The following is a 13,999-nucleotide window of genomic DNA, read 5'->3' as shown; positions in this document are numbered from 1 at the left end:
TACCTGCATTTGGTCCTTATCTCTCTAAATGTCTCCTATTCATGTACTTATCCAAATGTATTTTAAATGTTGTTACTGGACCTGCACCACCATTTCCTCTGGCAGTTCATTCCACATATGAACCACTCTCTTGCCGTTGCCCCTCATGTTGTTTTTAAATCTTTTTCATGCCACCGTTTTAAAAAACTAGAAGGCATAGATTGAAGGTGAGAGGGAACAGATTTAAAGGGGACCTAAGGGGCAACATTTTCACAGAAGGTGGTGCGTATTGGAACAAGCTGTCAGAGGAAATGATAGAGGTGAGTACAATTATACTATTTAAAAGACATTTGGACAGCTACATGGATAGGAAAGGTTTAGAGGGATGTGGGCTAAATGCAGGCAAATGGGACTAGTTCAGTTTGGGAAACCTGGTTGTCATGGTCAAGCTGTGTGGAAAGGTCTGTTTCCGTGCTGTATGACAGTGCTTTGCATAGTTGTAGCATCACCTCCAAATTTTTATACTCTATTCCTTTTGCAATAAATACCAAAACTCAATTTGCCTTCCTTATTACCTCTACGTGCACACTAGTTTCCTGCGATTGATGCAAAGGGATACCCAGATCCCTCTATGCTCTGAGATTTCTCTCCATTTAGATAATAAGTTGCCTTTCTATTCCTCTGATCAAAATGGATAACCTTACACTTCATTCCTGATGAAGGGCTTATGCTCGAAATGTCGAATTCCCTATTCCTGAGATGCTGCCTAACCTGCTGTGCTTTGACCAGCAACACATTTTCAGCTGTGATCTCCAGCATCTGCAGACCTCATTTTTTACTCGAAAACCTTACACTTATCCAGGCTAAATTTCATCTGCTGAGTTTTGGCTTATTGACCTAACCTTTCTATATCCATTTGTAGATTTCTCATTTATTTATTGTAGTGTACTTTCTCACATACATTAATGTCATCTGCAGATTTGGCTATAGTATATTTTAGTCCTGAATCCAAGACATTAAAATACATTGTAAATAGTTTCCTCCTGAGGATCAAACTCTGTCATCTAGAAAAAGTCCCATTTGTTCTGGCTCTTTGTTTTCTATTGGTTAACCAATGCTCTATCTAAGGTACTAAATTACCCCTATCCCATGTGATTTTTCCTTGTTCCTGTTTACGGTAGGCAATTTGTGTAAACTAAGATTCTAAAAACACCAATCAGATAAGTGGTTTTATTTGCGAGTGTCAGTATCTAAGGAGCCCAGAATGGTGTTTGAATATTGTGCAATCAAGAGAGAATGCATCCAGTTTGCACTTAATGGTTGAAGAAAGGTTATTGATGAAACATTTGAACAAGGCTGGGCTGAGCACAGTACTCTGAGGAACGTACATGGTGTGCTGGGCTTGGGATGATTGACTGACTATGAAGAGTCATAAGCATTTGGGCTGGATTTGATTCCCCTTTGATTCGCATTGACTCTAGTTTTGAAACAGCTTGTTAATATCTTACCGGTCAAATACTGCGGTGATGTCAAGGACGGTCACTCTTCCCTCCCCTCTGGTGTTCAGTGCTTTTGTCCATGTTGACTAATATTGTGATGATATCAAGAACCAAGTGGCTGTGGTCGAACACAAACAGCATCAGTGAGCTGGTTATTGTGGAGTGAATACTACTTGATAGCACTGTTATTGCCCCTTCCATGACCTTACTGATGACGGAGAGTAAATTATTGAAAGTAATTGGCAGAGTTGGATTTGTATTTTTTGTGGATATGACATGGCTGTATAGCTATATTGCCTAGTGGATGCCAATTTTGCACTGCACATCTTGGTTCCGGTGCACCAGTTATGGAGCAGTGCTGTTCAGTTATACTGTTGATGGAACATTGTCTGGGCTAATTGCCTATGCAGTATCGAGTTGTTTATGTATTCATTTTTGGCAATGGTTTGGCTGAATGCTGGCACCTGTGATATTGAGGATTGTTTCTAAGGCTTATAAAGCCCTATAGTTGGCAACCCCATCATACACACTAAAAATTGGCCTTCTTCATAAAACAAATCTTTGGATACATACATAGTCAATAAAGCAGTTTGGCTCTGTACAGTAGCACGTGGATAAACAAACATTGGAACATGACTATATCCAGCAAATGAACCTTTGCAACTGAGCATTTAGTTGGACAAGATTATATTGACATATATTTGAGACAGCGGATGGTCTGATAACGGAATTTAACTTCAGCACAATGACCTTAGGTTGTGTTCTTTCCCCACTGTGCCTTGAGGACAGAGCGAACCTTTCACCTAACTGGTACATATCCTGATCAGACACAGCAACATCAGGAGGTGGGGATGTCAACTTTTAGGGTTAAAAATCACACAACACCAGGTTATAGTCCAACAGATTTATTTAGAGACTAGCTTTCGAAGCGCTGCTTCTTCATTGGGTGGTTGTGAAGCAGGATCTTAAGACACAGAATTTATTGCAAAAGAAAAGTGTAATGCGGCTGAAATTATATGTTGAACAAGACTATATTAAGTTGTTGTGGTTCTGTTCGCCGAGCTGGGAATTTGTGTTGCAGACGTTTCGTCCCCTGTCTAGGTGACATCCTCAGTGCTTGGGAGCCTCCTGTGAAGCGCTTCAGTGATCTTTCCTCTGGCATTTGTAATGGTTTGAATCAGCCGCTTCCGGTTGTCAGTTCCAGCTGTCCGTTGCAATGGTCAGTATATTGGGCCCAGGTCGATGTGCTTGTTGATTGAATCTGTGGATGAGTGCCATGCCTCTAGGAATTCCCTGGCTGTTCTCTGTCATTATAGGACAAGCCAAACAGAGAACAGCCAGGGAATTCCTAGAGCATGGCACTCATCCACAGATTCAATCAGTAAGCACATTGACCTGGACCCAATATACTGACCACTGCAACGGACAGCTGGAACTGACAACCGGAAGTGGCAGATTCAAACCACTACAAATGCCAGAGGAAAGATCACAGAAGCGCTACACAGGAGGCTCCCAAGCACTGAGGATGTCACCTAGACAGGGGACAAAATGTCTGCAACCCAAATTCCCAGCTCGGCGAACAGAACCACCACAACGAGCACCCGAGCTACAAATCTTCTCACAAACTTTGAACTCGATTAAGTCTTTCATCTTTTAGAATGGGTTTGTTACTGCATTAAAGGGGTGAGGTGAAAGTCTGTGTCCCAATCCTGAGTCAGACTGGTTCTATATCTAAAATGGAATTTACAAGATCTTACTTGGATTGACTGCCTGTCGGTTAAGTATTTTTTGAGCAAAATAGAATGTTTTTGCAAATATAATATTGCAAATATGGACTTTAATGTGTGCGCGCATGCACGTAGGACAAAGAGACAGTGAGTGTGCATTTGTGTGTGCATGTGAGGGAGAATGTGCAAGCTTGTTAAAGTGTGTGTGTGATGGGATATAATCCTGTGAGAAGGTACATGCGTGGATGTGAATGTGGGGCATGTATATGTGTGTATGAGAGAAGGTCTGAGTGTGTGTGTGTATATATATATATATATATATACACACACACAATGCATTGGGGTTACCTGTAGTGTGACATGAACCCAAGGTCCGGTTGAGGCCATCCTCAGTGTACTGAATTTGGCTATCAGCCTCTGCTTGATCACTTTACGTCGTTGCCTTGGAGGATGCTCACCCGAAGGTTTTAGACCGAATGTCCCTGATCACTGAAGTGTTCCTCGACTCAGAGGTAACACCCTTGTCTAATGATTGTTGTACGTTGTCTGCTTGGTCTCGCCAATGTCCCATGCCTTGGGGCATCCTTGCCTGCATCATTTGCGATAGACAATGTTGGCTGAGTCACATGAGTACCTGCTTTGTATATGGTGGATGGTGTCCACACGTGTAATGGTGGTATCCGCGTCGACCCTCTGGCATGTCTTGCAGTGGTTGCTGTGACGGGCTGTCCGGTGTTGTGGTCGATGTTGTCCTGAAGGCTGGGCAGCTTGCTGCAAAAACTGATCTGTTTAAGGTTTGGTGGTTGTTTAAAGGCGCGAAGTGGAGGTATAGGGAAGGTCTTGGCAAGGTGTTCATCCTTATTGATAATGTGTTGCAGGCTGCGAAGATGGTACAGTTTTTCGGCTACCGGGATGTACTGGACAACAAAGGATACCCTATCGATTGCAACCTGTGCCCATCTCCTGAGGAGTTCATTATGGTTTCTCACTCTGGCATGTTGGAATTGGCAATTGATGAGGGTGCCTTCATTAGTGTGAGTGTGGGGAGTGTAAATGTGTGCATGTGAGAGGGGGTCTACATGAGTGTGTGAGTATGAAAGTGTGTGTGTGTGTGTGTGTGTGAGAGAGAGAGAGAGAGAGTGTATAATGAACTGGGGTCACTTGTAATGTGACCGGTTGAGGCCATCCCAATGGGTACCGAACCTGGCTATCAGCCTCTGCTCGGTCACTTTGCGTTGTTGCCTGTCCCGATGTCTACATTGTTCTTATGAGGGCATCTTGAACACTTTCAGGTGCCTGTCACGTTTCTCCTCATTTGAACAGATCCTGTGTATGCACAAGGCTTGTCTGTAGGGGATGGCTGTTTTGATATGTGGAAGCTGGAGAAGTGTAGCACCGTGACATTATTCATGGGTTTGTGGTAGAGTCAGGTGCCCATCCTTGATGGAGATGCATGTGTCCAAGAATGAGACAGATACTAAAGAGTTGTACATGGTAAGTCTCATAGTGGGATGAAACTCGTTGATATCACTGTGTAGTTGTTTCAGTGACTCCTTGCCATGGGTTCAGAGGAAGAAAATGTTGTCAGTATAGCTGATGTATAGTGTTGATTGGAAGTCCTGTGCAGAAAAGAAGTCTTATTCGAACCTGTGCATGAAAATGTTGATATTGGGGTGCACATTTGGTCCCATGGCTGTTCCATGTGTCAGGACGAAGTACATCGTGGGCTGAAGGCCTGTTCTGTGCTGTACTGTTCTATTTCTATTGGTTGTCAAAGGTGAAAACATTGTGGCCAAGGATGAAGCGGATGAGTTGTAGGACAGTGCTTGGAGATTGGCAGTTGTTGGTATTGAGTACTGAGGATGTTGTCCTGATGCTGGTGTAGAGTGCTGAAACATCCATTGCGATGAAGAATGTTCTGGGTTCGACTGGTCCGTGGGTAGTGAGTTTCTATAAGAAATCTGTAGTGTCGCGACAGAAGCTGGGGGTCCCCTGTACAATGGGTTTCAAGATGCCTTCAACATAGCCAGAGAAGTCCTCACACTTGGTCCCGTTTCCTGATATGGGATGCCCTGGTGTGTTGGCTTTGTGCATCTTCGGAAGGCAGTAGAAGTCCCCTACACGAGAAGTACATGGGATGAAAGCATGCAGGGAATCCTGTCGGACTGGATCAGAAGTCTTGATCAGTGTGTTTAGTTCATGGGTGTGTTCGTTGGTCTGATTTGGCCAGTAGTTGCCTGTACTGTTCCTGGTTGTTCAGTTGTCGATACATTTCCTTGCAGTAAGCTATTCTGAATGACAATGGCTTCTCCCTTATCTGCTGATTTGATGACAATGTTGTGATTTGGTTTTAACAGCATGGATGGCATCACGTTGTGATTGACTGAAGTATTGCTCTGCTTGTGGGTGCAGCTGATGAACCTGGCACTTACACATTTGCTGACTGTTTGTTTGAGCATACATGTCAAGCCCAGGGTAGCGGCCCTCTGGTGGGGTCCAAATTGACTCCTCCTTTGGTCACGCCTGTGCAGATCTCTGTGATGACTGTTCCGATTCGTCAGTTGGCTTATTGGGATTACTGTTGACATCTTGAAAGAATTCCCGGAGTCTCATTCACAGGCTGCAACACGTAAGAATGAACACCTCACCAAGACCTTCCCTACGACTCCACTTCTCACCTTTTAAAAAATCACCAAACCTCAAACAAATCATTGTTCGCAGCAAACTGCCCAGCCTTCAGGATAATATCAATCACAACACTATCATGGCAACCAGAGTGTGGATACAGATGCCACCATTACACGGCAGATATTCATGTGACTTGGCCAATGTTGTCTATCTCATATATTGCAGGCAAGGATGCTCTGAGGTATGGTACATGGATGAGACCAAGAAGATACTACGACATCAGATGAGTGGACATTGCACAATAGTTCCCAAACACTGGTGTTCCCTCTCAGTTGGGGAACACTTAAGTGGTCAGGGACGTTTAGCCTCGGACCTTCAGGTGACCATCCTCCAAGGCAGACATCGGAACAGGCAAAAACGCAAAGTGGTCGAGCAGAGGCTGATAGCCAGGTTCGGTACCCATTGGGATGGCCTCAACCGCTCACATACGTGACCCCAGTTCATTATACACTCTCTCACACAGACAGGAAACACACACTTGCGCAGACCCCCTCCCACATGCACACATTTACACTCCCCACACTCACACTAATGCATGCACCCTCTCACAGGCTTATACTCCCATAACACACTCACACATACTTTGCCAAGCTTGTACACACACAAACACACTCTCTCTCACACACACAAGCACATATACGTTTAGGGGATGAATTTATATTTGCAGAATTATATTTGCAAACACATTGTATTTTGCTTAAAAAATATATAATTGACAGGCAGTCAATCCATGTAATATCTTGTAAATTCTACTTCAGAAATAGAACTAGTCTGAGTCAAGATTGGGATACAGACAGACGTTAACCTCACATCTTTAAAGTTAAAAATCTCACAACATCAGGTTATAGTCCAACAGGTCTAATTGGAAGCACTAGCTTGCAGAGCGCCATTCCTTCATCAGATGATTGTGGAGTACACAATTGTAAGGCACAGAATTTATAGCAAATGTTTACAGTGTGAGGTAACTGAAATTATACATTTAACAAACAATCAAGGTATTTTTCAATCTCTCATCTGTTAGAATTAAGTCTGTCATCTAACAGATGAGAGAATTAACAAACAATCAAGGTATTTTTAATGTATAATTAAAACCTGTCGGACTATAACCTGCTGGTGTGCGATTTGTAACTTGTCTCTACACTGGGGAGAGTGGACGCCTTCTCACAGAGCGCTTTAGGGACCAAATCCAGGACCCACACTAATTAACCCCACTGCCCCGTGGCCCAACATTTCAATTCCCCTCTCCAGAGGACATGCAGGTCCTGGGCCGCCTCCAGTACCACTCCCTCACCACCTGATGCTTGGAGGAAGAACGCCTCATCTTCCGCCTCGGAACACTTCAACCCCAGGGCATCAATGTGGACTTCACCAGTTTCCACATTCTTCCCCCCCCCCCCCCCTTACCCCAGTTCCAACCTTCCAGTTCAGCACCATCCTCATGACCTGGCCTACCTGCCAATTTTCCTTCCCACTTCTCCATTTTTCACCTCTTTAACCTACCACCTCCATCCACCTATTGTACTCTTGGTTACCTTCTCCCCAGCCCCACCCACCTCCCATTTATCTCTCCACCCGGAGGCTCCTTGTCCTCATTTCTGATGAAGGGCTTTTGCCCGAAAAGTCGATTTTTCCTGTTCCTCGAATGCTGCCTGACCTGCTGTGCTTTTCCAGCACCACTCTAATCTCCAGCATCTGCAATCCTAGCTAGAAGGAAGGGTCAGCAGGTGAAATAGAAGGGAGGACACGGGACTGGAAAGCGAGCTGGGGATGGGTAGGAAGACTAGCTACCTTAGGAAGGAGCGGGGCTCCAAAAGCTTACAGTTTCAAATAAGCTTGTTGCAGGACAACCCGGTGCGGTGTGATTTTTTGTCCAACACCAGCGTCTCTGCATCAAAGTGTTATTTTTGACGCATCCCGATCATAGCGTAGTCCCGCCCCTAGTTTGCATCGATTGGTTAACGGGCTAGCCAATGTAGCGCGGGAGTATGGCACGCTTCTAGTCTCTATTGGGTAGAAGCTGGTATCAATCAGGACTTTGGAGGCGAGCATGCGCAGTACGGGACCCAAGCAGACTAGTGCTGAGAAGGAAATTGGCGGAGGGGGGGGCGAAAAAAAACCGTCTGGTGAGTGGAGCCAGAGGCTCGGTTAAATGAGAAGTTTTAGAAATATATGGTGTAGGTCTGAAATCCTGTGTAAGAATCTCCCAGTTTGGATGTTTAGCCCATGCAGGAGCCAACTGCAGCTTTTGTTTGGAAAAGAGGCCCCGAATTAACGGCCACCGGAGGGTCAGGTCGCACGGCGCGTGCGCGGCCATGTTGATTAGGTTTTCCTGCAGAACGCATGCGCAGTCCACATCTTCCTTGCGCTGGTCATCCTGAATGAAGAACCCGCAGGAACAATAAACAAGAGATTGATTCCCCCTCACCAGAAATCTACGGGTTGTTGTAAGTCAGAAGGCCAGGGGTGCAGTCTGCAACAACGGCTTCTATTTCTACACCGCCTTTTGAGGTAAAACAAATTGTGGCAAAGCCACATGAGGCGATATCAGGGCAGATGATCAAACGCTTGAACAAAGAGGTAGGTTTTAAAGAGGAGAGTTTGGTACAGGGAGGGAATTCCAGACCCATAGGACTAAGGCAACTGAAGGTGAAACCACCAATGATGGAGCAATGCAAGTTCAGAATGCGTCAGAGGCCAGAATTTAGAGGAGCCTAGGTATTTCAGAAACCGTGAGAAGGGGAGGTATCAGGGCGCGGCTGTTGGGGCGAATTTTATGGTAAGGTTGAGCCTTTCAACATCACGTGATTGATTGAGATCTAGTGGGTCAGTGAGCACGGGCCTCACAGGCTTCAATGAGACTTGCTGCAATTCACCCACAGCAAGGATTGTGATACCTTTAAGTTTACAGAGGGAAAGAATGTGGAAGATCTTTGGGGACTGCATTGAAATAGTCGATCTTGGAGGTAACAAAGGGCCTAATGAGGGTTTCAGCAGCAGCAGTAGGACTGAAATAGGAATGATGGCGAGTGAGATGACAAGGTGGAAACGTTTGGTCGTCATGATGGCACAGATACGAGATCAGAAGCTCCTCTTGACGCTGGGAGCAGTCTGAGTGAATGTGTGTTAGAATGGTGTAGGCAGTAGCTCATGTCTGAAGATTGGAACATAAAATGGAAACAGTGGCTTCATTTTTACACTACTTACTTGGAGTTAATTCATCAGCATGAAGAGAATCAGAAACCAGAATGGACCCTGAGACTGATTCCAGGTTTAAATTAGTTTATGTGGGAGGGAGGAACAAAAGTTTGAAGAAACCACATTCATTGCAGTGGTGAGCAACATCAGTCATGAAGTTAAGTTAGAGAAAGTTAAGAGGAGGTTAAATGGAATTTTCAAAATCATGCAGGATATGGCTAGGTAGTGAGAAACTGTCCCCATTAATAAAAGCATTGCAAACAAGAGCACAGATTTCAAATGTACAAAAGAGCGAATTGTGTTTTAGAAATTTCACACAGCTTGTGATTAGATCTGGAATACATTGCATGGAACTGAGATTTAGGCAGGTTCAATTGAGGACATTAGATCATTTTTTTGAATAGGAACAACATGCAAGATTATAGAGAAAAATCAGGAGAATAGCACAATGTCCAAATGCTCATTCAGAGAGTGACAAAATGGGTTGATTGACCTATTTTTGTGCCTTAAACAATTTCGTGATTCATAATTGCTTATTTAATCTCCACACAGTCAGATACGACTATGAGGCTAACATCTGCTATTCTGTATGGTCAGTTCAGGAGAATCAGATTAATGTTTTGTGATGATAACTGACTGAAATTAATTACCAAACACATTGCTGTCTGTAGACGCACATTATTTTGTTAAAAAGTTCAGAAAGAATAACCCAAAACTATTTGGATTTCAGCAGAAGGAGAGAAGGGATTGGGATAGGGATTTACAGCTTTGGGAAACAAGAAAGAAAAAATAATCCACAGAAACTGAAATTTCTGTTCTAAATTTCTATCCTATACTCACAATGCTGACTTTATGCTGACTCCTTTTCCAGTGTATTAAAGAAAGAGGATTAGATGATGGGAGACTTGAATCTGAGGTCTGAGTGAGTCAGCAGGACATAAACATTACCGTTGAACATCTGATCTGTCAGCAGGAAAAGATTTCTAACATCATTGTGACTGGAAAAACACAGATCTGAGTGAGAATGTTCCAGTGAACTTATTACAGAAAAAGCTTTGACCAGTTACGCAGCCTGAAAGCGAAATCACTGGATTTGTAGCTGAGAAACTGGTGTGTGGACAAGCTTTCAACTGATCATCCAACCTGGAGAGACACCAGGACACACACAGCATGGAGAAACCATGGAAATGTGCTGACTGTGGAAAGGGATTCATTTCCCCATCAAAGCTGGAAACTCATCGCCGCAGTCATACTGGGGAGAGGCCGTTCACCTGCTCCGTGTGTGGGAAGGGATTCACTGATTCATCCAACCTGCTGACACACCAGCGAGTCCATGCTGAGGAGAGGCCTTTCAGCTGCACTTACTGTGGAAAGCGGTTCAGGCACTCGGGCGCACTCACTGTACACCAGCGAGTTCACACTGGGGAGAGGCCATTTGCCTGCTCTGTGTGTGGGAAGGCATTTAGTCAGTCAACCACCTTACTGAGACACCAGCAAATCCACACTGAGGAGAAGCCATTCAGCTGCACGGACTGTGGAAAGAGGTTCACTCGTTCAGGCACCCTCGTTATGCACCAGCGAGTTCACACCGGGGAGAGACCATTCACGTGCTCTGTATGTGGGAAGGGATTCACTCAGTCATCCCACCTGCTGACACACCAGCGACTTCACACTGGGGAGAAACCATTTCCCTGCTCTGTGTGTGGGAAGGGATTCGCTCAGCAATCCCACTTGCTAACACACCAGCGGGTTCACACTGGGGAGAGCCAATCCATCTGCTCAGTGTGTGGGAAGGGATTTACTCTGCCATCCCAGCTAGTCACACACCAGCGAGTTCACACGGGGGAGAGGCCATTCACTTGCTCTGTGTGTGGGAAAGGATTCATTAGTTCAGCTACATTGCTGCGACACCAGCAAGGTCACACCGAGGAGAGGCCTTTCAGTTGTGCTGACTGTGGCAAGAGGTTCAAACAGTCCGACTACCTCATTGTCCACCAGCGAATTCATACCGGGGAGAAACCATTCACCTGCTCTCAGTGCGGGAAGAGATTCATCGATTCATCCCGACTGCGGAGACACCAACGAGTTCATGAGCGACTGCAAGGATATGGTTCTGTTATTACTCACATTCAGGACTGAATCACATTCATTCTGACACTTGCTGTTTGTTACTGCCAATGTTAATAATCCCTGTAACTGGAACTAGAGATTAATATTCTGGATCTGTATGATTGAATTTTCAGGGCTGCAGGGTCTCTTTCAAAAGTACTACCTGTGATTGTTCGCCATCATTCAGGGACGTTCACCAGAAATTAGTTGATAAAATTCTGAACTTTTTGCTTTAGTCCTAAATTGACCTTTGCATATTTTACAATTCAGTGTCTCTTCCACTGATAACAGCATTTCCAATGAGAATGTGCTGATGAATCCTTACTGGCAATTCTGACCGGCTTGCACATTCCACGCAATAGTCCCTCCAATATCCACCAAGAAGAAGAGGAATGGAATTTGGTGGAGATTCAAGAGTCTCAAAATGTTCTCCTGCTCATCTGGTACAGAAATCCTATCAGCACAGGCATGAAGACCAGTCTGATCCCAGTAATGGACTTTGAGAAATTAGCATTCAATAAGTTGATAAAATCTTCTGAACTGTATTGATTGTTGTAGAAAATTTTCTCTCTCTCTCATTCTTTCTTTCGCTCTCTCTCTCTCTTTATCCCTCTTTCTTTGTTTCACTCTTTCATTTCTCTCTGTCTGTGTCGCTCTCTCGCTCTCTCTGTCGCACTTGTGAAGAAAAAAAATCCATACATTACTATCTGTCAGATGCAGGACAGGCTTGATCTCTCTGTCCAAAATGTGACTCCAGCACAGATCCTGAAACAAGATATTTCTGACTCTGATATAATTGGACTTAAACTTCTATGTATTTGATTAGTCATTAAAGACAAGCTGTTGGAAGGTGTTTCAACCTGGTTTTAACACAAAACTTGCATTCAGATGCACACCAGTAAATTATTCAGAGGAGACACTGCCATTCACCAGAGAGACCAGCATTCATTCTGCATCATCCATCTGTTTGTCCTCCAGGACCAGGAAACCATTCTCTCATGTCAAGGGTTGTGTTTAGCTTCTCACATTAATCTGTTGCTTCCTAATAAACCACTCTTAAATAATGAATGAGCTTGAGCCCCTTTTTTTCAGGGAGTGGGATTGCAGTGATGGAGATCATAGTCTTGAGGAGTATCAGTCTTAAGAACCTCTTTACCCGTGCTTAATTAAATCAGGCCAGGAGTATACAGTGACCTTGACGTATTACAGGAAATGTCTGATTGCTAAGAGAGAAAATAGGCAGGGGCTGAAGAGAGCCTGGGGATTGTAGAAGTGTGTGATTGGGATTACAAATATATCCACAATAAGCTTCACAAAGAGTTTTTGGAAGGCAAAATTAAATTGATTCTGGACTTGGAATTCAATGAGACAACTTTCCCAGGAAGGATACAGTGAACAGAGAGACGAGGAAGTTAAAATCCATCCATGGACTTTTAATTGAAACATCTGTATTGATGGTATGCCAATAATTTAGAATTGTGTGAGATGATCTGCAGTCAGGAGGATGATACATGTTTACCAGAAAGATTTTGATGTATAATTCTTGGAGGCAGCTTAAAAGTTTCTCTTTCTGATTCTGATCAGAAATTTTCTACCGTGTGTAATCAGGAAATGAGGAAACAAACTGATAGCTAACAACGAGCTGGGTGAGACAGAAATCAGTCGTCATTAAGGAGGTTCTGTTCTCAGAGTTGGGAGACCTCTATTCACTGTCAACCATACTCAGAGCAGGTGGTAACCATTTAGCCCATTAAGCCTGCTCTAGCATTCAGTTCAATCACTGATCGTTCACTTCAATGCCTTTTTCCGGCACTATCCTTTTCCATCCTATATTTTTTAAAACAAGTTTGTCAATCTCAATTTTAAACTTTTGAGATGACTGATCTTCCATAGCTCTGGGATAGAGAATTCCAAAGATTCACAACCATTTGAATAAAATAATTTTTCATCACCACTATCCCAAGGTGGTTGCCCACTTATGTTTCAATTGCGTCCTGTAGTTCCAGACTCCTATTTTAGAAAATTACTTGCATATCCCTCGTCTATTCCTTAAGTATTTGTCAGCTTCAAAGTGATCACCTTTAATTCTTTGAACCACTAGAGTAAGTAGGGTTGCAACTTCATGATTGTCAGCAAGACTGCTATGAGTGAGATCAGGAGAAACTTTTTACTCAGTTATTAGGATTTGTAATGCATTGGCTGGGAGATTGTAGGTAGATTCCACTGACAGTTTCAAAAGAAAGCTAGATATATATTTGAAGGAATGAAGTTAGGCTATGGAGGTGGGGCTGGAAAGTGGGATTAGCTGGGTACATCTTTCAGGAATTGGTGCAGACATGATGGGTTGAATGGCATCCTCTCCTGTAAAATTCTAAGATTCTTAATATCAGCCCATTTCCCATAATGTTCCTTCACAGCAGAGTGCTGTCATCCCAGGTAAGTCTGGTGAGTCTCAGTTGCAGTCCCTCTCTGGCATTGAAAGCCTTCATGAGCTAATGGGACCAAAAATGCACACACTAACTCAGGTGCAGTCACTCCAAGGTTTTCAGAACTCATGCACAAATTCATTATTCTTGCAATTAAATTCTCTTCCAATAAATGCTAACATACATTTCCTAATTGCCAGCTATACCTGCCTGATAGCCTAAGTAACTTATTGACCAGGAGACAATGTAGATCAATAAGCACAGGAGTTTGGGAGAATGCAACCTGGAAAGTGCACAGGCAGCATCGTTTTGGATGATCTCAGGTGAAGGTGCAGTGTATGTGAGAGGCTGGTCAGGAATGTATTGGTTATCATTA

At 43.9% G+C, this 13,999-nt stretch overlaps 2 protein-coding genes across 6 annotated transcripts in view; one reads left to right on the top strand and one right to left on the bottom strand.

The window, feature by feature from the left end:
• The window catches only part of LOC132836271 (gastrula zinc finger protein XlCGF8.2DB-like), a 63,700-nt gene that overhangs the window by 20,098 nt on the left and 29,603 nt on the right, over nucleotides 1-13,999 (bottom strand). For 2 of the 3 annotated variants that reach the window (XM_060855641.1, XM_060855642.1), the window contains exon 3: nucleotides 1,488-1,596. The gene's annotated coding sequence lies outside the window, so the exon portion shown is untranslated. Of the gene's footprint in view, nucleotides 1-1,487; nucleotides 1,597-7,681; nucleotides 7,772-13,999 lie in introns of those variants that run through there. The other variant, XM_060855643.1, reaches the window with a different exon arrangement.
• On the top strand, nucleotides 7,952-12,265 carry LOC132836273 (gastrula zinc finger protein XlCGF7.1-like). 3 transcript variants are annotated; one of them, XM_060855650.1, is made up of 2 exons: nucleotides 7,952-8,016; nucleotides 9,960-12,265. In XM_060855650.1, the coding sequence occupies exon 2, from the start codon at nucleotides 10,259-10,261 to the stop codon at nucleotides 11,225-11,227; it is 969 nt and encodes a 322-aa protein (XP_060711633.1). In that variant the 5' UTR covers nucleotides 7,952-8,016; nucleotides 9,960-10,258; the 3' UTR covers nucleotides 11,228-12,265. The 3 variants fall into 3 exon arrangements, with proteins under 3 accessions (XP_060711633.1, XP_060711634.1, XP_060711632.1); XM_060855651.1 differs by lacking the exon at nucleotides 7,952-8,016 and adding an exon at nucleotides 8,027-8,401; XM_060855649.1 differs by lacking the exon at nucleotides 7,952-8,016 and adding an exon at nucleotides 8,027-8,470.

This window comes from Hemiscyllium ocellatum, chromosome 46 (assembly GCF_020745735.1).
Source record: "Hemiscyllium ocellatum isolate sHemOce1 chromosome 46, sHemOce1.pat.X.cur, whole genome shotgun sequence".
NCBI lineage: Eukaryota > Metazoa > Chordata > Chondrichthyes > Orectolobiformes > Hemiscylliidae > Hemiscyllium > Hemiscyllium ocellatum.
This window is presented reverse-complemented; position numbering and strand designations above follow the sequence as displayed.